The 14,197-nt window shown below is 33.2% G+C and overlaps 2 protein-coding genes across 2 annotated transcripts; one reads left to right on the top strand and one right to left on the bottom strand.

Moving 5' to 3' along the window:
* Positions 1-364: 364 nt before the first annotated feature.
* Positions 365-5,574, bottom strand: LOC131652845 (protease Do-like 8, chloroplastic). The gene is made up of 13 exons (XM_058922824.1): positions 5,291-5,574; positions 5,051-5,178; positions 3,957-4,039; positions 3,347-3,445; positions 3,152-3,218; positions 2,984-3,059; positions 2,824-2,890; positions 2,471-2,688; positions 2,043-2,110; positions 1,461-1,540; positions 1,271-1,357; positions 1,058-1,165; positions 365-575 (listed from the first exon to the last, which is right to left on the bottom strand). Exons 1-13 carry the CDS (start codon positions 5,437-5,439, stop codon positions 447-449), a joined length of 1,359 nt encoding a protein of 452 aa, XP_058778807.1. The 5' UTR covers positions 5,440-5,574; the 3' UTR covers positions 365-446.
* A 4,026-nt stretch (positions 5,575-9,600) lies between these two features.
* On the top strand, positions 9,601-14,197 carry LOC131652844 (DExH-box ATP-dependent RNA helicase DExH18, mitochondrial). Its single transcript, XM_058922823.1, has 3 exons — positions 9,601-12,250; positions 13,337-13,407; positions 13,693-14,197. Exons 1-2 carry the CDS (start codon positions 9,822-9,824, stop codon positions 13,389-13,391), a joined length of 2,484 nt encoding a protein of 827 aa, XP_058778806.1. The 5' UTR covers positions 9,601-9,821; the 3' UTR covers positions 13,392-13,407; positions 13,693-14,197.

The raw sequence follows: 14,197 nt of genomic DNA, 5'->3' as shown, positions 1-14,197 counted from the left end.
CTTCATGCATCTTAGGAATATGACTGTAGGAAATTTGTATATAAAATAGCAAACAAAGGAAAACAATACACCCATCAAAAATTTCCTTTCCCACAAAACAAAATATCAGTTTGACATTATGGATCCAGATACGTTTTGTTACTCTTCTCTAAAATTTTATAGAACTATTGAAAATTATAATATCAATATCGAAATAAAAAATTTCTAACAAGTAGGCAAATATTAAATATTTTTAGTTATTTTTAAACTGTTATGTGCCTATCTATTTTCAAAAGTATCCACGGAGTTTCAAATGTAGTTTTCTATGAAGAGGATCCTAAGCAAGTTTTTTAGCCCAACAATAAGATTAGACTTATCTTTAAAATGAACAAATAAAAACACTTACCAAAAATGCATTGTAATTAACCCATTACAAATTACAATGTATGTTAATGCATATAGATTTCTCAAGAACTCTGTTCCTCAAGTACTAGAGGGAGCTCCATCTTTTCATCACCCCTTTGAATTAGAAACATTACTTTATCTCCTACACTATATTCATCCAATACTTTCAACAACTCTGCTTTGCTCTTGACCTATCAAGGATGCATCAAAGTTTTCAAATTTAATAAAATCTCTTCTACTTAAAATGATAGTGTAGTGTGTATATAGGATTGGTAACTGTATTTTACATACAACAATGGTATAAGAAAGGTCGAATAAAAGTTAGTAATATGAAATGCATGTTTTAGCTTTTTGACGAGTCTGGTTTGTATGAATTGACTTATTTGAGATTATCTACTATTCTACTAGCATAAGCGTTTGTCAAACTGTTTGATAGAGTTTATGGAAACAACTTATAGCGTGTCCATAAGCTATTTTTAGATTATTTTCGTAAACTTTCTAGATAGCTTATGAAAATTGCTTATAACTTATATTTAAAAATGATTTTATTTTATTTTATCTTTTTTGATAGAAACACTAGTATGATTAACGCTTATGCTATATCTGCTTAATTAAGTTGTTTATTTAAACAAGGACTAAAACTGTTAAAGGGATTCTGAAAAAGAAGGCTCACGGGTTTATTGTCAACTGCAATGATGATATCTCCAAGGACAATATTACCAGCAAAGCCCCTTGTGGTGGAATTTAGCCCAACTTTGGCGGCGAGACTGTTTTTCGGAACCTAAGGAAAATAAGATTTGTAAAAGAGTTAAAGAATGATTTGGAAGAAGCAATAAATACAAAGTTTGATTAATTGTGGTACAGCAAACAAAATTCGTGGATTTACCTGAAGAATAAGAGCTCCATTTCGAACATTAAGTTGATTCGCAATCAAGTCTGGAGCGATATCGACATTCAAACCAGCTCTAACAACCTTAAATTGATGAGTCGTGAAATCACATTATAATTTTCACAGCAAGGCTATATATTTTCCTAGATTGTTTGTTTGTGTATGTGTGTCCCGATTAACTACTTACTTTTCCAAATTGAATCAATTGAGGAACAATTCGACGTACGGTTGAAGATGGAATGGCAAATCCTACACCAGCTGAAGTTCCTGCAATACCAGGAAAAATGGAAATAAAAGTGAGGCATACGGCATGGTTGGACTGTTTTCATTGAGCTTATTTACTAGCATTTGCAATTGCGAGACTATTTAGAAGAACTTGTGAAAACAACTTATATGTTTATAGAAGGTTTTCAGCTCATGCATTTGTTCTCCAAGATAGCTTATAAAACAAATTAGAACTTACATGAATACAGTTTACCTTTATTTTATCGTTTATTATAGAAATAGCTTAAACATAAATATTTATATGATGAGTGCTTATGTTATGAGCGCTTAATTACAATGTTTATCCAAACATTGCCTAAGAGCAACTATAACTTTGGATTATGCAGTCACTTCCACATGCAAACAAAAGCAGATCAACAATGAAATGAAAAGTAGTTAAATTTTTTGCAAATGGACCAAAAATATTTCCTCAGATGTCATATTAAGACATACATCAATGTTGTGTAACATAGTTCAGTATGTTAACTATGATGAAGAAACTTACCTGTCTGTGTAAATATTGCAGCATTGATCCCAATTAAGCTTCCTTTCGAATTTAGAAGCGGACCTCCACTATTACAGTCACACGAAAAGTAATAAATACAGTGTGATAGATGCAAGCACTAGTTAAAAGCGATCATCAAAGAGCCATGGTCTTGTCTGAGCTATATACTAGTATAAGCAATTGTAAGACTCTTTAGAAGAGCTTATCGAATTAGTTTGTAGTTTATATAAGAGCATTTTGACTTTATTTTATCTTTTGTAATAGAAATGGCGTATACATAAGCACCTACATGATAAATGTTTATGATACAAACACTTAATTAGGCGGTTTATCCAAACAAGACCCAAGTAAAGTGCACAAAACTCAAGGAATAGAGTTGGTAAAGAAAAGTATTGCTAACTCATATATCGAAGGGAACTTTATATAACCTGTTTCCGGGATTTATAGCTGCATCGGTTTGAATACCACCACCAATTGTTACACCAGTTTTACTAAAGATGTCTCGATCAAGACCACTAATAACCCCGACCGTGAGGGTGTGATCAAAGCCAAATGGATTTCCAATGGCCAAACATTGTTGCCCGACTTTTAAAGACGATGACTCCCCCACCCTGATAGGCTTTAAAATATCTTTAGGAGCTTCTACCTGTATTTGTTAAGTTATTAATCAATATCTCATGTTGTAACATACATGCACAATCAAGGTCTTAACATGCAAATAAAGAGCACTTCACCTAATACCACATTCATAACTTTGCACAAGATAGAAAAGAAAAGATACCTTCAAGACAGCAAGATCCTTTAAACGGTCGGCTCCAATGAGTATACCTTCAAAATTCTTTTGTACACTTTATAAAAGGGAAGTGTCAGAAATACATATATTGGTTATTAGGATTCAAACAGAAGAATTTGCAAAGAAATAAAATCTCCTTGGGCCTCACCCTTCCGAGGCTAGAATATTAATCCGCGCAACAACCTGACCGGGGCTTGGATTTCTCGAAAGGGCATTGCCAATCACTGAGCAATACAAGAATGTTACATACAATCATAAATCCACCCATGATCTTAAAATCTTCACATAGAACTGTAGTTTCCAAACTGATTCTCACCGTGATAATTTGTCACAATGTGCCCCTCTTCATCCCAAACTACTCCAGAGCCATTTCCTTCGGGAATCTGCCGGTATGAAATGAATTAAAAAATGTGACTATATTGTTTGATTCCTACCAAATATCATTCTTGTACATTAGAGATAATAAAATGATGAACAATAAAATAGATAATCACATAAAATGATGTGTTACCTCAACTACACCAGTTACATTAAGTTGAGGACGCAATGTCACATCAAAGATGTTAACGACAGAATATGTGTTGGTTTCAAATAGTTGAACAATTCGGTCCTGCAAATTATGATATGTAAAGATCGTGGTTATCAAATCGAGATTCAAATCATGAACAAAAAGACCTATTTTCTGAATTATCACTCAAATCTTATTATGAATCATAAGATATATTACAAAATGAAAATATGATATTTTTTAAGTAAAAACAAATGACATCGTAAAATTATAAGCAGATATATTATATACAGACATCAAAGTAATTCAAGTTATAAATTAAATTATATGGCAAAAGAAAAATAACTGACTGTACCAAGATGACATGGTTGGCTACCCTAACTTTAGGTAGTGATTTATTAGAATGAATTGAGATTCATCATAGCCGATCGGGACTCATCAGTCATCACATTAAATCGAAATTCAAGATGAGATTCATATTGAAAATAGATACAGTAAGGGTTCTTATCGATTAATCAAGATACCACTTGCATATATTGTAACTGAGGAACATGATAGGAATAACCTATCAGGAATACTTCTATTGAAGGATTCAAAAGTGTTGAAAGGTTACCTCTGCAGGAAAGAGTGGACCAGAAGAAAACACGGGAGGGGTCACTTCTTCAAGTGTTACTGATGTCTCTCCCAATGCTAGTGCTGTACGTTTACAATTTATTTCATGAAAGAGCATAGAAAATTAGGACCAAAACAAAAATTCAATTGCTCTACAAATTTCATTTTTACAATTCCTGCCATAATAGTACAATTGACCAAACTGAAAGTGATCCATGTAATCAGCATTTATAAAATTATACGATATTGACCATTCAAATTGCAGTTTTAAATTAACTTTCCAATATACTTAAAGTTTGTTATGGGATTAACAAATCGATTGAGCAAAATTCAATACACTATTACAAGAATGAGAAGCATATTGAAGTAAGTTGAAATGAACATTTCGTCATGAAGAGTTACTCTTTTATAAGTTTATATCCATAAACTAGTACTAACTTAAAATGAAATTTGTAGAGCAATTGAATTTTTGTTTTGGTCCTAATTTTCTATGCTCTTTCATGAAATAAATTGTAAACGTACAGCACTAGCATTGGGAGAGACATCAGTAACAAATCGATTGAGCAAAATTCAATACACTATTACAAGAATGAGAAGCATATTGAAGTAAGTTGAAATGAACATTTCGTCATGAAGAGTTACTCTTTTATAAGTTTATATCCATAAACTAGTACTAACTTAAATGCTTTTTTCATGAAATGAATCTAAAGTAGCGTTTGGATAAACAACTTAATGATACATTTAACATACAAGTATTATCTATAAGTTATTACTACATTTTCGAAAAAAGAAGTAAGAGTAATCTCTGCATAAGTTCTATACGAGGTGTTTCATAATTTATTAAAATAAGTTAAGAATAGCTTATGGACAGATCATAAACTATAAGCAAAATTACTCTAGAAGTTTCTTAACGTAATTTAAAGTTTCAGATTAGCATCTTCATTTCTTCATATTTTCCCTTTAACTATTCCAAACAATTACAAAAGTGCTTATGTCATAAGTTCCGGTAAGCTATGATTAAATTAAATTCTATTAAAAGCTGATTATATACATACAATCAGAAGAACTGAAACATGAAAACGGAACCGTGCGGACCTGACAAGTACCTTGAAGAACAGAAACAAGAATACAAAGACAAACTCGCCATTAACACGCGCCTTGTTGGGGACACAAAAGTCTTTTTCAGTATAGCATCAGAATCCTGAGTTTGATCTTGAACTGTCCTATAAACACACATCAACAACAGTTAGTTACACTTACAACCCTCCCAAACACTATATAATAAATCGATTATGCAATAAGCGATTAATTAGAGATGATTATTAGTAGTAGTACCTTGAAATGGAAATGGATTGGGGAGGAACGGCGTCGTTTGGGGAGTTGGAACAAAGAGAGGAGGATATGCAAATTTCACGGCGACTGAGAGCGGTGATTCTGTGTGTTGGCAATGACATACACCACAAATTGCATGCTGATACCTGCATTTTTTTTGTCTCTCTCAAAATGATTTTTCTTTTTTAAAAAATGGACGAAAATTTGGGGAAATTGAATTTGAGGAGGGAGAGAAAAAGAGATAAGGGTGGCTATGCTTGTGAAAGTTAGTTATGCTGGTTTTTTAGTTTGAGTTTGATTTTTATTTTTTTGGCTGAGTATCACCAAATTTATTCATATCAAAATTAATAATTGGAGTAATATCTATTTTAAACTTATTTTAAACTACTAAAATCAAATATTATATTTGCTCAAAAAAAATCAAATATTATATTAATTAAATTTAATATGAATAAATTATAGACAAAAAATTAAATATAAATAAATTGAATATAAATTAAAATAAAAATAATAAATATTAAAAGAAAAAATACACCAACAATAATTTAAAAGTAAATCATAAAGATTAAAATAAATAAAAAAAGTGTTAGGGATATCTCCATAGTGGATCTAAGATGTCAGAAGGTTGAGAGGACTACCTAGGTGCGCCTAAGCGGAATAATTATTTTATTTTGTTAATCGATCAATACAATGTTTGTCTTTTCGGAACACATGATATGAGCTTAGGTTTAGGGCATCGTCGATCTAATTGGTAACTCTCAAGAAGTAATATATCATGTGAATGAAACTCTAACTCATTTCTTTGATTAACAACTAAATAGCCTCTAGATTATCTAATTATATTGTGACTCTTAAAAGAGTATGTTAAAGAAGAATAGTGGATTGTCGAACTATGAAAGTTAGTGGAATATCAGCCGATAGCTCTTAGCAATAATTTCCTATTTCATCAAGTGATTATGCTTAGAGAAGGGCTTTGTCACAAAGTTATGGGAGTCAAATTTTACTAGCATATATCTCTAATATTCATTTATATTAAGTTGACTTTGCTTAACAACTCAGAGTGAGCTATGGTGGATAATGATATGTCTTGACCATTACAAATCTTTTCAAATTCCCTATCACCCAAAATACTTCATGCAAGATTTCATTCCACAGTCTCACCTTTTTATTTCACGTTATTATATTGATTGTGTCGATAATGATTTAACTGGTTACCTTAACTTATCCATCAGGTTAAGCATAGTAGAGAGAAGTGTATGAGTTTTATCTCAAACTTATGTAGGAAGTCAATCATCTAATTTGTTGTGGATATTGTTACTTAATCGATTATCTTAGTTTTAGGGATTCCAAATATGTATATAATTTGATGGAGTAGGAAGTTTATCACCTTTTTTCGTCACATTTACCATTGGCTGGTCTTCTACCTATTGTGAAATAGTTACTAGCTACAATGATAAAGGCATTCCTCTTGGACGATGCAGAATATTATGCCAGAGTCATATGAAGATCACAAAGTTTGTCTTCCTTTTCATACATTTAAAACCTTTGGCAACTGAATCTGAAATTCCAAGTCTCAGTATGGTGTTCTCGACACTATTGACTCAAAATGATGGTAGAGTGGGTGATGGGAGGTCGACATCAATAAGACTTAGACTTGAATTCCACGACATAGAGAAAATGTCTTTTTTTACCTAATAAAAAAAGAAAGACAAACATATAGCTAAAATAATTGGCATGTTTTCACTTAGACAAAGAAGTAGGATACATCTTCAGAGTCGAATGGTCTTACTTCCTAGAAATAAAATGCTTAGGATTTAAAGACCAAGTTTGAGCCCATTTACTTTTGTTAGAGTCATCTCCTGTAGGAATATAAGGTGTAACGCCCCGAATTTAATTAATTAGTTAATTAAATTATTTAAGAATTTAATCATTGGATTTAATCGAAGTTCGTGGATCAATCGGAATTGTCGGTATTATTTTGGGAAGCGTATTTGGATTATTAAGTTAAAGTCGGATTTTATTCAGTTAGTCGGAGAATTAATAAAGTTGATTTCGTTGAAGAAATAATAGTAGAAATAATATTATTATTAATATTGAACTATTTGTATTTAATTCGAATTTTATCGACGAAGTCGGAATTATTTTATTAAGTTGGCATGATAATTAATCGGATTAATTTGGTGAAATAAAGTTGAATTTTTATTTTATTAATGAGCTTAAAAATAACTTTGGGTTTAATTTGAGTTGTTGTGAAGTAAGGAGGGGTATGTCACTTAGGCCCAATTAAGTTATTTAAGTGATTAAATAAAATAACCTTACTATATTGGATTTAGAATTGGAAGAAGGAAGAGCTATCATAACACAAAGAGGAATAGGGTTTGGAGGAGAGGTGAAGAAGAGAGCCATGGCGGAAGAGAAAAGCTAGAGGAAGTCCAATTTTCGCAGCAAGTTTCTGCAGTGAGACACCTTAGTAAAACAGATGTTTTTCCCAATCGAACCGTTGGATCGTCGCGGTTCTCGAACACAGTGTTCCAGACTCGTAGAGGTAACTTCTGACCGGAGCGATTTTTGTTTTGATGATTTTAAGTCCGTCTGACAAAGCGATTTCCGAACAGGTTTTTGGTGCGTCTCTGCACGTTGTTAGAAAAGATTTTCGGAGAAAATTTGGAAGCAGCGACATAAGCTATGGCAACCGGGAGAGTAGAGCAATCTCATATCCAAGGTAAGGGTGGGGTTCTAGCTCTATAAACGGGATTATGATGAATGATATGTGGGGGTTATGGTTGTATGATTGCCTCTGTTTTGTGTGTTGTGATTGTATTGCTGAATGTTGAAATTGATTGACGTCTGTGAATAAGGTTATAAAAGTTCAATCAATGGTTGTGGGAAATTAACCTAGGGTTTATAATTATTATTATTGAGGAATTAGTTGTAGAAAATTGTTAGATGTTGGTGGAGTATAACTATAATATTGCTATGTTCCTGTGATGGTCGAAATTGAAGTGTACTGGAATCGAAGGAAGAAAATTGAGTTTTAATTTTGTTGGAAGATGTTGTCAGCGCAGGTAAGAATTTCTATAAGACTCAGTTCGCGGCGCCAAGGTTTGGACGCGGCGCGAACTGAAGGTTTCAATGGTGTTCGCGGCGCAAAGAGAGGTTCGTGGCGCGTGCTATACGAGGGCCTAAGGAAGGGCAAATCTAGGATTATGCGCACCAAGGGATCAACTCACGTGAGGTGAGAGGCCCTGCTAGTGGTTGGTGTTGCTAGGTTACAATAGGGCAGTTAGATTGGCGGCAATAAGGCTACTATATAGACTTTATTTTTGTTTAGGTATAATTTACAAAAATATTTGGATCTATAGTAAATTTCGTATATAAAAATATTTATATCAATAGTAGATTTTTTTCCGTATACCATATTTGAATAAAAAATATTTGAATCATAAATACCATTTTTCCGTAAATAATAGATTTTTCACGTATACAAATATTATTCTTGTTTAAGTATCATTTACAAAAATATTTGGATCAATATTAAATTTTCGTATATAAAAATATTTAGATCAATAATAGATTTTTTCCCGTATACCATTTTTAGATAAAAAATATTTGATCATAAATATCATTTCTCGTATATAAAAATATTTTGATCAATAATAGATTTTTTTTCCCGACTCTATTTTTGTTTAGGTATCATTTACAAAAATATTTGGATCAATAGTAAATTTTATATATAAAAACATATAGATCAATAGTAGAATTTTTTCCCGTATATCATTTTTGAATAAAAAATATTTGAATCATAAATACCGTTATTCGTAAATAATAGATTTTTTTCCGTATATAAATATTATCTTTGTTTAGGTGTCATTTAAAAAAATATTTAAATCAATATTAAATTTTCATATATAAAAATATTTAGATCAAAAATAGATTTTTTTCCCGTATACTATTTTTGGATCAAAAATATTTGATCATAAATATCATTTCTCGTATGTAAAAATATTTAGATCAATAATAGATCTCTTTCTCGTATACAGACTCTATTTTTGTTTATGTATCATTTATAAAAATATTTGAATCAATAGTAAATTTTATATATAAAAATATATATGAGAGTTGATAAGTTTGATAAAATATGAGAGTTATATTATTTTAATAATAAAATTAAAAAATTTATTGTACAAAGACCAAATAAAAACAATTTTAATATGATGACAAAAAATAAAATAAAAATATTATAGACTTTTAACCAATCATTAATTTTCTTATATTATAATATTTGTTGATCATATCATATCATAGTAAATAAATCAAGCATGCCTAGAAAATGAATCTAAACCGCCGTCCGCTCAATCTTAGCGGTGGATGACCAGAGGGTTTAACCCTAACCCGCAGAATTTTCCCTCCCTTCACTCTCCTTCTCCCATTGTCCCTTCCCAATTTTCAATTCCACTAAACCATTCTTCTTCAAAAACCCCATTCAAACGTGTATCTCTTTTTTTTTTTCTTTCGTTTCTCTTCCTCAATCTCAATGGCTAGAGGTCCAATTTCATCAATTTTCTACTTATGCACCAGAAACAGAAAAACCCTTTCAAAGTTCAAAGCTTTTATCTTCAATCACACGCATGTTCATTCTTCAACTTCTCAATTTCACCACCCTTTTCGCCCTTTTTCGACCCATTTGTTAAACCCTCGTTTTGTTCCTAGTTTCTCTCAAAGTTTGAATCTTTCTAGTGGTAAAATCCTCTCCACGAGACCTTTTTCGACAGGACGCGAGGAGGGCGGTTCAGAATTAGACGCTGGTTTAGCTAAAAATATTGATTATAAGCTTGGCAATGAGGTCAGTAATGATATTTATGCTTTTTCTGAAAATGGGGTTGTTTCCTATGATGATAATGATGATTTCAATTCAGAGGTTGTTGATTCGGTAGAATGTAGTAGTAGTAGTAATAGTAGGAATTATAGTAGCGATGACGATGAGTTAGAGAAGAAGAGTGAGGTTGATTTTACTCAAGTGGCGTCGCGTGACCCTATTGAATTGTATGGTGAGCTTAAGAGTGTAGAAAGGGGTGCAAGGTTGGTTAGAGCTGAGGTGGAAGTGTTAACAGATGTGTTTCATTATTTTGCCAAATCAGGTTGGGCTTCTAATCAGGCACTTGCGATTTACATTGGTTTGTCGTTTTTCCCGACTGCTGCGCACAAGTTTCAGAACTTTTTCAGGAAGAGATGTGCCGATGATGTTGCGAGGTACTTGATTTCGCTTGGACCGTGTGATGAGGCTGTGAGGTTTTTGTTTCCTATATTTGTGGAGTTTTGTTTGGAGAATTTTACGGAAGAGATTAAGAGTTTTAGGGAAATGGTTAAGTCGGCGGACCTCACGAAACCGCATACATGGTTTCCTTTTGCGAGGGCAATGAAACGGAAGATAATTTATCACTGCGGGCCTACCAATAGTGGTAAAACTTATAACGCTTTGCAAAGATTTATGGAGGCGAAGAAAGGGATTTATTGTAGTCCACTTAGATTGTTGGCTATGGAAGTGTTTGACAAGGTTAATGCAAAGGGTGTTTATTGCAGTATGTTAACCGGTCAAGAGAAGAAGTTTGTCCCGTTTTCAAATCATGTTGCGTGTACTGTGGAAATGGCTTCAACGCAGGAATTGTATGATGTGGCTATTGTTGATGAGATTCAGATGATGGCGGATCCGTGTAGAGGGTATGCATGGACTAGGGCGCTCCTTGGGTTGAAGGCCGACGAGATACATTTATGCGGTGATCCTAGTGTTTTGGATATTGTTCGAAAGATCTGTCAAGATACAGGAGATGAGTTGCAAGTGCAACATTATGAGAGGTTCAAACCATTGGTGGTCGAAGCCAAGACCCTACTTGGAAATCTTGAAAATATTAAGTCTGGCGATTGCGTTGTTGCATTCTCAAGGAGAGAGATATTTGAAGTTAAATTAGCCATCGAGAAACTCACTAACCACCGATGTTGTGTGATATATGGAGCTTTGCCACCAGAAACTCGTAGGCAGCAGGCTAATTTGTTTAACGACCCGAATAATGAATATGATGTTCTTGTAGCTAGTGATGCAGTGGGGATGGGCCTGAACCTTAACATTAGAAGGGTGGTTTTTAATAACCTTTCAAAGTACAACGGTGACAAAATTCTTCCGGTTCCAGCATCGCAGGTTAAGCAAATCGCAGGAAGAGCTGGTCGAAGAGGATGCCTTTATCCCGATGGACTTGCCACTACCTTGCATTTAGATGATTTGGATTACTTGATCGAGTGTCTGAAACAACCCTTTGATCATGTAACGAGGGTTGGCCTTTTTCCTTTTTACGAGCAAGTTGAATTGTTTGCCGGACAAATCTCTAACATGACATTCAGCCAGCTTTTAGAAAAATTTGGCGAAAATTGCCGTTTGGACGGGTCGTACTTCTTGTGTCGACATGATCATATAAAGAAAATTGCTAATATGTTAGAGAGGATTCAAGGGTTATCTTTAGAAGATCGATTTAACTTTTGTTTTGCTCCTATAAATGTTAGAGACCCAAAAGCTATGTACCACTTGGTTAGATTTGCTACAGCGTTCGCTCAGAAGGTCCCCGTAAACATAGCTATGGGCATGCCAAAATCTTCGGCACGGAATGATTCGGAACTCCTAGACCTAGAGAGTAGGCATCAAGTGTTATCTTCATATATGTGGTTATCAAACCACTTTGATGAGGAAAAGTTTCCATTTGCAAAGAGAGCTGAGGCAATGGCTTCAGAAATTGCTGTCTTACTTAGTCAATCGCTTGTCAAAGCAAATTGGAAACCTGAGTCAAGGGGCCGACGGAAACCGGATGGTGGAAAAAGTGAAGAGCAAACAGAGCCAAGAAGTGAAGTTGGTTTAAAAACCGAAAAAATAGATCATAGTTATTCAAGACCACAATCTCTAATTAAATTATATGACCAGTAAGTACCTTTCAAAGTGTAGCTTCTTTATTTTGGTATTTATCCAATTTCACTGTGAAATAACGGGAACATCTGTTTTATTTCAAGTGAACTTCTTTTGGTTTTACTATTTGTGCATATGCCTTGGTTATCTATATGAATGTCCTCTGGCTGGTTATTGTTTCATGTTCTTTTATAGAATCTATATTTCCATTGGCTCATCATTGTGGCTTATAAATTATGGTTTCCAAAAACACTAGGTGGTTTAAATTCCATTATTATTACTATTATTAGTGTTTTCATAGGAATCATTTTCCCGGTGTGTTTTTTTCTTTACTTTTGCCTTTTTTGTTGTGGGAATGGGGTGGTTATGGTAGAGGGTTTCAATATTATGGAGGCAAGGTGAATAGTGACCACTTGCAGTATAATTTTAAAGGTGATAGAATTGAAGGGTGAGCTTTTCGTTCTAAAATAGAAACTTAGGTTTTGTTTGGATTGATGGAATAGAATGGAGCGGAGCTGTATGAGAAGGAATGAAATGGTATTCCATTGTTTTGTTAGATCATTTCAAATCGGATGGAGCGGAGCGGAATGGAGTGATATAGATTCCATTCCATCACTTACCACCATACTCCTTCCCCTCCGATGGGCGGAATGAAGAGCTTGCCTTGTTCCGTCCTAAAATTTCCAAACAATGGTAAGGAATAGAATCTTCATTCCGCTCCGCTCCATTCCACTCCCGTCAGTGTCAAAATCTGATAGTTTCTTATTTTTTAAGTAGGATTTGAAATCCTCAAATGGTTTAGAAATCTACATGATCTGTTTTTAATGCTTCTCTGTTCTGTGATTGGTGATCCTGTGATTCTATGAATTCAATGCTTGAAATGTAATCATCATTCTGTATGTTCTTTTCATGCCAAACTCAGAAATCTTCTTTTCTACATGTTAGAAGTATAATATAATCAACATTTTTTAATACCAAATGTGTTTAAATTTCCCTTTTTAAGATTGAGTGGTGCTTACTTTTCTATTTGTAGATAACAACTGTAGCATTTCTTTGTTTCATGCATCTTGTGTTTCTCATATATGTATTTTTTTGTTATTCAGGAAACGGCATGAAAAATCGTTACACTCTGATCGTTTAAAGAAGATAATTGCATAATATGATGACTTTGGAGGTAATTATGATGAATAACTTTTTCACTTCTCCTTATGGAAATTAGGTACCCTGGTTAAACTAGTATTTCAAATGACATCATTCAGGAATATGTGAAACAAACACTAGTTTCATAAGAAAGTCAGAGAAAAAGTAAATACATGTAAAGTTTCATTTTTTTAATTCTTAGATACATGTGGAGAGTTTCATTTATTCTATGAATCTTTGCTATTCTGGTTCTTGTCAATGTCACCATTAAATTTGTGTTCCTTTACCTAACTTGTAAGGTTTCATCTTTGGTGTGCAGGTCATAATCAACAACCACTTCATTATAACAACTTATACCAAAGTTGATTCTCATAAATTCGTTGTACTCTTTTAGCCAAAACTGAGCTAGACAATGTTGGGAATGCATGAAAAAAGGAGGGAAAATGACAACTTTAGGAATGAGGATATTGATATTCATAGAAGATAGAATAAAGGAAAAGAAGAAAAAAGACAAGTAGGAATAGGGTATTTTCCATCCTGTTTAATTTTTAGATAAACAACATTAAGGCATTGTTATGGTGCCATGATCTGTTCCAAATGTAGACTAGGAATTTTATTGTAGGCCTAATTAAAGTTATTATTATTATTATTTAATTATGATTTGGTAGCTAAAGAGGCTTGTTGCCTTGAGAAATGAGGGGTGGTTAGGACCTAGAATAGTATGCATTCATCTCAAATACAGAATGCTTTCTCTCAATAGAAAATGTATGACATTTGTATCACTTATACGTTTGAGTGTTTCTTTCTTTCCCAATCTTCTGAAA

Source organism: Vicia villosa, linkage group LG2 (assembly GCF_029867415.1).
Source record: "Vicia villosa cultivar HV-30 ecotype Madison, WI linkage group LG2, Vvil1.0, whole genome shotgun sequence".
Taxonomy (NCBI): domain Eukaryota; kingdom Viridiplantae; phylum Streptophyta; class Magnoliopsida; order Fabales; family Fabaceae; genus Vicia; species Vicia villosa.
The sequence above is the reverse complement of the archived record's forward strand: the minus strand, read 5'-3'. Positions and strand labels throughout refer to the sequence as shown.